General features: G+C 40.5%; 1 protein-coding gene across 3 annotated transcripts in view; it reads left to right on the top strand.

The window, feature by feature from the left end:
• Positions 1-1,253: 1,253 nt before the first annotated feature.
• Positions 1,254-9,564, top strand: part of ptpn13 (protein tyrosine phosphatase non-receptor type 13) — a 44,311-nt gene continuing 36,000 nt past the window's right edge. For all 3 annotated transcript variants that reach the window (XM_071465535.1, XM_071465534.1, XM_071465533.1), the window contains exons 1-2: positions 1,254-1,637; positions 7,872-7,991. In XM_071465535.1, the coding sequence (XP_071321636.1) occupies positions 7,877-7,991 (115 nt within the window). In that variant the 5' untranslated portion in view covers positions 1,254-1,637; positions 7,872-7,876. The remainder of the gene's footprint in view (positions 1,638-7,871; positions 7,992-9,564) is intronic.

The following is a 9,564-nucleotide window of genomic DNA, read 5'->3' as shown; positions in this document are numbered from 1 at the left end:
GCGAAGCTATCATCCCTGTTGGAGAACACCTCCCACCCTGTACAGGACACTCTGACAGCACTGAGCAGCTCCTTCAGCGACAGGCTGCTGCACCCACGGTGTGTCAAGGAGAGATACCGCAGGTCTTTCCTTCCAGCTGCTGTCAGACTTTACAACAAACACTGCACTCAGTAACCACACACACACACACACACACCAGAAACTGACAACTCACTCACAATCGCTATAGAATTAAAACTTGGCCTGTAGCAACATTGCAAAAATATTTCACAATATGAATTAAAATTTTTAATTACACCATCACTCGTTATTTCTGTTTTTAAAATGTATTATTATTCGCACCACAACATAGCCGACAATTTCTTTTGTTCAGCATGTTACAAGAACTCATTAGCAAGGGCTAAAATAATTATTTTTCATTGGTTCACCATTTTTAAAGCTGACACACCAGTCTCTAAAAGCTGTTATTTTTCACCCCTGAAAAAACAAACAAAATATACATGCATATTTTATATATTTATATTCTATTCTATAACATATAATTTATAATAAAGTATGAGCATTTAAATATCACAAATTAGAATACAAATGAATAATTTCAGCTTCTGAAGCGTCGAACAACATGAATATCAGCTCTCTCCATCTAAAGAGAAAGGTGTTAATCAAGTAATTAAGTCTTATCATTTCAGGCCATGGCTGGAGATAATAATCATGCTTTTTTAGCACTCACAGACACTGGCGGGCAGAGATAGCACTTTAGCCTCAGCCATTATTTACACAAGGCAGCATGTGCTGATGACTACAATCCACTAGATGGCACAAGACAGAGCGTGAATGAGGCAGCTTTGAAGTGCACCATAGGAAGGAAGTACTCAACAGTGAATTGCTTCCTGACAGCTTAGATCAGACAACTCTGATGCTGTGGGAAACAAAGAAAGAAAGTCTCTCTCTTTTTTTTTTTTTTTTTCTTGAGTTTGAAAGGTGTGAACCCCAGAGTGTATACTAAACATCACATCAGTTTTGAGAGCATTCAGTATCTGCTCTGATTAGAAGTGGTGATTATCAGCTTTTGAATAACATGCTGTTGAATTACATAAATAACCCCCCCCCCCCCCCCCCCCCCCAATAATGCAAACTGTACATTTTACTCCCAGTTGTGTTGTTACTATAGAAACAGCTAAATGACAGTCCCCAAGCTGAGAGCCAATGGACGGCCATAGTAAGGTGTCTGGTTACTCCCAGCCAGCCCACGCTAGCTGGGCAAAGGGAGGGGTTACTCCGCTCCTCAGCAGTAATGGTAACTTGGCTGCGCTTGAGGAAAGCTCAATGCTGTGTAGTGGCTATCAAACACGACTTCTAAGCAGTTTTTTTTCCCCCGAAGAACAGATTTGTCTATTTATTTATATATTTTTTGTGTGTGTGTGTAACTGCCGCGGCTTGGACGACAGTATCTGCAGAGTAGTGGATTTTCGTAGGCGGGGGAAAGGTAAACCTGTTGCCTGCCTGGCTCGCCGTGTACTATCCAAGATGTTGCTTTGTGGATGGGATGGCGTCTGGTCCCGCTTGTGTGCGCACCCATAGCCTCGTCGGAGTACGAACATTTCCCTCTCAAGTGATTTTGTAGCTCTTCTTATCTGGTAAGTTGTTTTTTTATATATATATATATATATATAACAAGTCCAAAAAGTGGAAAGTAAACTTGACTGTGTTGCGGCTAACTTTAGCGTAACCGTTGTCGGCAGTGCTCCCCGGGAAAACTGAGGAATTGAGTATGTGTCGAGGCTAAAACGCTTAAAAAGCTTATTTTTTCTTAAAAGAAGAAAAAAAAATTGAAAAACTTTACTAGGCTGTTAGATAGCTATGTTCAGCTTAGTACACCTTGTGCTGATATTCAGTATGTCTCAACCTGTGTGTTGTGTTAACGTCAACAACATGTAGCATCTTTGACCACAGCAGTAACAGTAAGGTTTAAAGTTCAGGAGAAATAACAGCTAACTGCTTTAAAGTAAGTTCATCCACCTGCGCTATTTGTGTTAGTCTGGCCAACATGCATACAGCCCTTCAGAGGCATGAAGCGTCAGCACAGACTGAATGTTTTATGGGGGGGGGGGGGGTTGTAAGAAGTCGGCTTGTACCCCCTCCCCCTTCATTACCATAGAAAAGTAGTGAAGTTAACTCAAAGTCAAAGGTCATGAGGGTTTTTGAATGTGTGTCGTTCAAAACTAAAGAGGAAAGTGTTGAGGCAGTGGGTGACTGAGCAGGATGAGCATTTCCATCCACAGTGGCTATGATGGAGATGGTGCAAGCATCATCATAGGAAAAATAGCCAGTGGGTTGGGTTTGTGTGTTGGAAAGGGGAGGTGGGGGGTGGTGGTGATGGGGGGTTGGAGTGAGGTTTTTTTTTTTTTTTTGTTTTTTTTTTCTGCAAAACCATGCTCTGCATGTCACGGTACTCATGGCAACCCTGTGATTAACAGAAATGGAGCGGATGAGGTCGAGACCAAAATGAGAAGTGAGGGCTGTCGGTCCAGAGCTGGGCTGATAATCATGGAATAGTCATGGCTCTCCTCTCTGGCTGGTCCTGACCCTGGCAGAGCTGACAAACAAAACACCAGCATCCAGAGTGGTTTACTGGTTAGTTAGACAGAGCCAATCCATAACTGGAAGGTACCAGGTTCAGTGATGTAATGGCCAGAGTTGTGTCCATTAAAAGCCCTGTGTTTAGTCATTGTAAAATAATCTGGAAAAGCATGTCGGCAAATTGCCTCAGTTGTAAGCAGGGTACAATTAATGAAAACCAGTCACTGGGTTTTCCCTTTTATTTCCTTTTTATTTATTTTATTCTGGGAATAGAGGTTCACTCAGAGTTTGTTGTTGAATTTTCCTGGCACCGGTGACTTCAGGAAGATTTTCACCTCAATGTTGGCACAATGTTTGTCTTCTCACCGGCTTCTGTTCCAAATGTGTTTGCCAGCTGAGACCACAGTTCTGATGTTTGGAGGATATGAACAAATTCCTTCTCATGTCTTATGTTATGAGTTATGCTTTTGGAAATAGAAGTGGAATCTGGTGTTTTTATGGATGATTGCTTCGAAAGTGCAGCTCTTCAGGTTTTCAAAAGATTTAGGATAAAAGAAAAAGTTTTAGAGAGAATGATTGTGTATGGTTTATGAGCTTTTTGTTCCTGGCAAATGTAGAGGGGATGAGCTCTGAAAGAGAGCAGCAGAAACTGAAAGTTCTTGCACCTCTTTGGCACGGGCCACTCAGCTGAAGTGCAGTTTTTTCAGGTGATTGTTTTCAAATCCATTTCATGGGTTGTAGCTGTGTCACAGACAGGAAGGTGGGAGGAAAGGAAAAGCTTCTGCGGAGAAAGGAGAACGCTATCACGTTTCCAGGATTATTTTCTTTAAAATCCTTGTGACTGTAGCCAAGACTTTCAAACACTTAGCAGCAGCAGCAGCAGCAGCAGCAGGCTAAGCCTTGTTTAGGGTTTTCTTTCTAGATACAGTGTGGGAAATACATGGGAGTACCTGGGAACAAACATCCCCACTGTTTGAAAAAGGGAAAGAGAATGAGGCACTGAAGTGATGAAGGCTGTCTGCTCTCGCTGTTTTGGGCCGCTGCCTCCTAAGCCCCCTCAATAATGAGTAGGACCACAGTCCAATGAGAGAGGAGCTGGCCTGCACTGCTGCCTTAGTGCGGATAAAAAACATTCCACTGTAGGTCTCTGTTAAAATAACAAGGGCCACAAAACAATCAGTCTTCACAGCACCCGCTCTCCCTCATTCTCATGGGTAATGAGCAAGATGGGTAGTAACCCACTTTGCCTCACACTTCACGCCTCCTGTTGACTAGAATGGCTAACCTGCATTCCTGCATAAACAATCAGGCCCGTGACAAGCTTATTCATTAACTCTCTTCCACAAACTCCAATTCGTTGAAAGGATGTTGTTTCACATATTAAATTTGAGTCAGTTTTCACCAACACTAATGATCCAGCCGACCCAGTTTATGCGAAGTCTGTGGATAAGGGATATTCTTAGATTTAGCTCACTATTCCAGCACAACAAAACAGCTTCCTTTTGAAACGTTGAGCCAACTTTGGTGCGTCCTAGCATCGTTAGCAGCATGGCTTTAGCTGCAGCAGTGTCAGACAACCACATCTGTAGTGTTTGTTGAGACTGAATCTCAACAACTGTTCAATGGATCATCATGAAATTTTGTGCAACGACATTCATGGACCTCAGAGATTTTCATGCACCACCACTATCAGGTCAACTTCACTTGACTTACCCAGTAGAATATCCAACAACTATTGGACAGATTGGATCACAAAATGGGGTACAGAAATTTATGGTTCCTAGATGATATATCCCACTGACTTTAGTGATACCCTGACTTTTCACTGAAGACAACTTGAAGGATAGGTTCAACTAATGCTTACTTTCTCATCTTTACATACCTGGTCAACCTCTGTGTTAGTGCGATTGTCAGTTTCAGAAAGTTACAAAAAATCTTTAGGCCCAGTCCCTCCTCAGTTCCAGTGTCGCAGATGTGCGTTTCAAACATTTCAAGCCTTTAGTCTTTTTTTTTCCTTCTGTTATATCAACTGTGAAATTTGAACCTCTGTGAATAAATGAAAAAAAAAAAAGAATCAATAATATAGCTAGATCAGGCCTCAGTTGTGGCCCACACCCATGAGCCAAACTCACAGGTGCATCCCTGTTAGCAAAACCTCAGTATAGCTAAATCTCATCTGACACATTAGGCCTGGGCTTTGTTGCAGTTAAGTCCCTTTTTGTCTCTTTTTTTTGTCTTACATTTGCACACCTGCAAATAATGGAATCATACTTAATGATTTGGTTTTACATTTGAAAAAGTCTGAAAAAAATGTGCTTTTACAATATTGTTTAAAGGTTCTGTTTGAAGGACAATGGTGCTATAAAAAATGAATTATGATCAAATGTGGTCTTATGTGCTCTGGTAATCATCCCATGACTGATGTTTGGTCGATCTTCTGTAGAAGTTATGGCTCATTTCCTGTTTGGAAGTGTTTTCATTTGCTTTGTTTTCTTGTCACAAGCCAAAAGTCTTTGATTTATAAAATCCCCAGTTAGAGCTGTGATCTGGCAAATCCAAATATGCTCTGTGCTGTATTTAATGTGGGCTTGCTTGGCTTTGTGGGAAAAAAGTGAAAAATAGACTGTGAAAGCTGAAAACATCAAAAAAGCTGTCAAAATTGAAAATATAGATTTGTTTTCAGTCAAGAAATGGGAGGGGAAACTGTTAGTGTTGAATTTTGTAAAGTACTGGGAAATGTGGTCGCCGCAAGCTAAACTTTGAGTTTCTGAGGTATCACTTATTTGCGGAAAAAGTGGAAGAACAATAAAACTATCAGTAGGGTTCCAGCAATTTTATGTACAACATTATCATCATCCATAGTTCTACAGTAAGAAAATATTATTTCTGGAGTGACTCAGGTAGTTTCTAAGAGCATTTAATTTTGTTGTCGCAAAATCAGATCTGGTCAGGCAGTGAAACCACAACAAAAGGTGAATTTGAATAACTAGTTTTTTGTCTTCAGGCACAGTCTAGAGTAGACAGATAGTCTTCAACTGATATATTACACACTCTAAGACTCAACCTTAGCTTCTTCTCAAGCAAAGTGATAATTGAGCTCTATGCTGTGGTGACTGCCCCCTGAAGCCTGTGTTTATTTTTTGTTATTTGAGTGGCTGCTTTTGTGTCTTTACCCCCCCCCCCCACTATATTGGCACAAATTACATACACAAGACTTACATAAGACTTCTGTAGCCGTGTCGTGCACATTGTCCTTCCTAAATCTTTTGCATTTCCCGCTACATTTACATATGCGTACTGGAGGGTGTGCACAATGTCATTGTATAGTTTGATTAACATCTGTGACATATGTACATTTTGCATTTTTACACACTGAAAAATTGCATCGTCCACCTACATATCAACATACACTTTTTTATTGCACACTTTAGCCTTTTTTTGCACATCCCCAAGAGTCTGCTAACCAGCATTTGACTACACATATTGTGTGAGCATGTGACAAATAAAACCTGTCAATCTTTAATCCTGAAATGTCCGTCTGCTTGGTGGACTATTGTGAAACATAAAATATAACAGACTTTAGTTGAAGATACTCCATGCTCTGCTATTGCTAGTTGATAATTGGTTTGTCAGGTTGTGGTTGACGGTGCTAAGTGAATTCAACCTAAAGTTGTTGCAGTGCTATCAAAAGTAGCTTTTGTGCCATTTCTACACCTTGAAATCAATGCAAGTCGTTTTTGACAAGAAATATTTATTGTCTTGTGCAATGCTAAAGCTAAAGCCACCCTGACCCTAAAGTCTTTCTCTGTACCAATAGATGAGTAGAGTACTCTTTTGCAACCCTCCAAACACCTACACTTCTTTCCCTTGCAGCTATTGTATGCAGGTGCTATGTACTTTAGGCACTTGTATTTCCTGCTCAGTTAGAAATAGTAATAATAGAAACTGGAGCTTCCTGTTGTGCACACATTTGCGTATTATAGATGGATTGAGGAGATGAAACACCATTGACACTGCATCACAGGAGCTGGCGTTTAGAAAGAAACAGAGATGAACTGAACATGTGCCATGTCTTTCATTCAGGGTCCCATAAAGCTGACTCTCAGCTGTTATGGGGCATTTTAAACCCACAAATCCTCATTAAATTTGGACTAGTTCTTTGATTTGTGGACAGTTAGAGCTGAGAAAACCTAAAAACAGACGTCACACCTTCGTGACTTCTTATTAAAACGGAATGAAAATCAAATCAAGTCACGCACGATGTGACGATGTAACTCATGTGGCTTGCATGAGTTAATCCCTTAGGCATAGCATGTTGTGGCATGTGTATAATCTGAACCCATCTCAATTACTGTAGATGTACTGTTGTGTGATATTTGTTAACATATATGCTACACCAAAAGCTGGATTTGCCATATCACTGCTGTCCAGAAGGCTATATAAACTACCTTGATTGAGCTTGATCCAGCTATGGTTTTATGACATGTTATCACTAAACACAAGTGTGATGTTATTACTCATGTGTGCAGCACACACTAAAACAAGTGGGGCTGGGCGTTTCTAGATTAGTGTCTAGTTGGAAGTTGGAAGTTGCTGTCTGAACTCTGAGAAGCTGGCAGAGGATCACAGTCGTAAGCTGCCACTTTGTTGAATGTAACTTAAGTAAAGCAGGGCAAGTGTGTGTGTGTGTGTGTGTGTGTGTGTGTGTGTGTGTGTGTGTGTGTGTGTGTGTGTGTGTGTGTGTGTGTGTGTGTGTGCGTGCATCATGTGCTTGCACTCCTCCTCAACTGCAGAAGATGATAAGACATCTTACATTCAGAAGAAGATGTGGCCAAGGGCATAAGAAAGCACAAAATGTTAAATGCTTTGGGTTTTTGTAGCGATCTAATAGCAATGTGGGTTTATTTGCTCCCAAATGAGACTGACAGGCCAGCCAGGATTCTCACAGGGTTAGGTTAGGATTATAGTTCTCAACAAAATTTAAATAAAATATGAAATCAGTTTTATTTTCAGTTGTTTGTTTGAGAATCTGGACAGACAAATCAAAATTCAGGACCTGTCTGGGAATTTAAAGCAATGCTCTGAATAACACAGGAGATCAGAGGTGTAGATGCTCTGTGTGTTTTCTGGCCTTATTTGACTTTGGGTCAGAGTCTCCTACCATTGCACAGGAAAGAAAGCATGTGTCATTTTCTCCAAATTATGCTTAATGATGCGTATGCCTATTTATGTATGTGTGTGTGTTCATTTCCTAGTGTAAATCAGTTGAACTCTGTCCTCTCTGTGCACAGGGAAGATGCATGTGTCTCTGGCAGAAGCCTTGGAGGTTCGAGGAGGTCCGCTCCAGGAGGAGGAGGTCTGGGCAGTACTCAGCCAGAGTGCCGAGAGCCTCCAAGAACTCTTTCACAAAGGTACGAGCATGTGGGATCAAACCTGCACAGACATTTCTTAGAAATGATTGTACATAAACACTAAAAACAGTTCATTTTAATTTGTCTTTCTTACATACAGTATTGTCTTATGTCCCTCCTTGAGCAGCCTTCTCCCTCACTATGTCCACACTGTTTTTTTTTTATGTTAATGTTAATAACATTTAATAATGCAATAATGTTTTAATGTTGTTGGTTTATAATTAAGTTTAATTTAAAGATTCCTTCACTCTCCAACTCTCAAGGTTGTGTCAGTAAAATCACAGCATTCAGTCACTGCAGTCATTTAGTTCTCAGTTTGTTGCAAACTGGTTCAGCATCATTAGTAAGGATTGCAGACCATGCAGTTCTGTTTTTCTTTTTGTTTCAATCATTCTCGTGAGTCATATGTGTCTACGGTTGTCCTTGAGGATAGGAAGAGATAAAGTCCCCATGACGGTGTCTTTGTAACTAAAGAAAACTTCAACAGTGGGGTGACTAAGGGAGGTTTAACTCTGGAGACACTGGACAGGATGTGAGTCAGCAGGCACTGCAGAGCACTATGTGGGCTAAGGTGGGGCCTAGTCTCATGCGAAACTCCAGTGCACCTGCTTATAGTGGCCTTAAATGTGTCATCTAAGCTGTTCCTCATTGGTCGTGTGAATTTCCATCAAATAGTAACCAAGATCTAGCTCTGTTTGTGAGTAAACCAGCTCGACCTCATCTCCCAGTTTTGCTGACTGATTCCCTTGCAGACCGGGCATGCTGTAGGAATTCCATCTTATCAGTGTGGTGTGTAAATATTCCTTTTATGCTGAGGCCACATTTATGACAAGAAGATTGTCATGAATAAATAAATAATAATAAAAAACGCTTTTGTGTTTCAGTCATTATGGCTTCTGAGATAAAGTTCTGAAGGTGTTAAGGACAAGGCTGGATACTTGGAGTATTTTAGATTATTTCATCTTCATGTGGCATTGTGCTGCAGTGATTGTTAACACATCCCTCTTTTTCCTTCAGTGTGTAGTTGTCTAGCTATACTGAGTAAATTGTGGCCTCTCATGTACAGTTTTAGACTGCTGACTGAGTGAAGCTAAAATTTGAAGAGCAGATGTTGGAACCCGCTATTATATAGTCACTGAGCTATGTAAAGAGGTATGTTTACCACAAGAGTGGATTAATAACAGCAACCATTTAAACATTTTTCATTTCTTAGACAATTTTTGTTAGATGCCCTGTTCAGCTCTGGACAGTAATGGAGAAGGTTTTTGCTGGTTTCTAGTTTAAAAAGCATAAAAAACATGAAACATCAACATCTCTGTTTGGCTGAAGCAGATGAAATGTTAAATAAATCTCATACTTTACTTGTATTTTGTTTGGAGTAGTCACGGTGCGTGTTCCCTAATATACAGAGGAGGTCTAGCATTGTGAATGGAGTCACATTGTCAAACACTTAACCACTAGCACATTTTTTCCCTGTGGGTAAACAGTAGCGGTTAGTTAACTTGTTTGTTTAAGAATGATTTGTTTGAATAAGTGATGTGTGAATATTTCTGATTTGTTAGAGGAGTTCCTT

Source organism: Trachinotus anak, unplaced genomic scaffold (genome assembly GCF_046630095.1).
Source record: "Trachinotus anak isolate AG129_WGS33_773 ecotype Australia unplaced genomic scaffold, CSIRO_AGI_Tana_v1 ptg000028l, whole genome shotgun sequence".
Taxonomy (NCBI): Eukaryota; Metazoa; Chordata; class Actinopteri; order Carangiformes; family Carangidae; genus Trachinotus; species Trachinotus anak.
The sequence above is the reverse complement of the archived record's forward strand: the minus strand, read 5'-3'. Positions and strand labels throughout refer to the sequence as shown.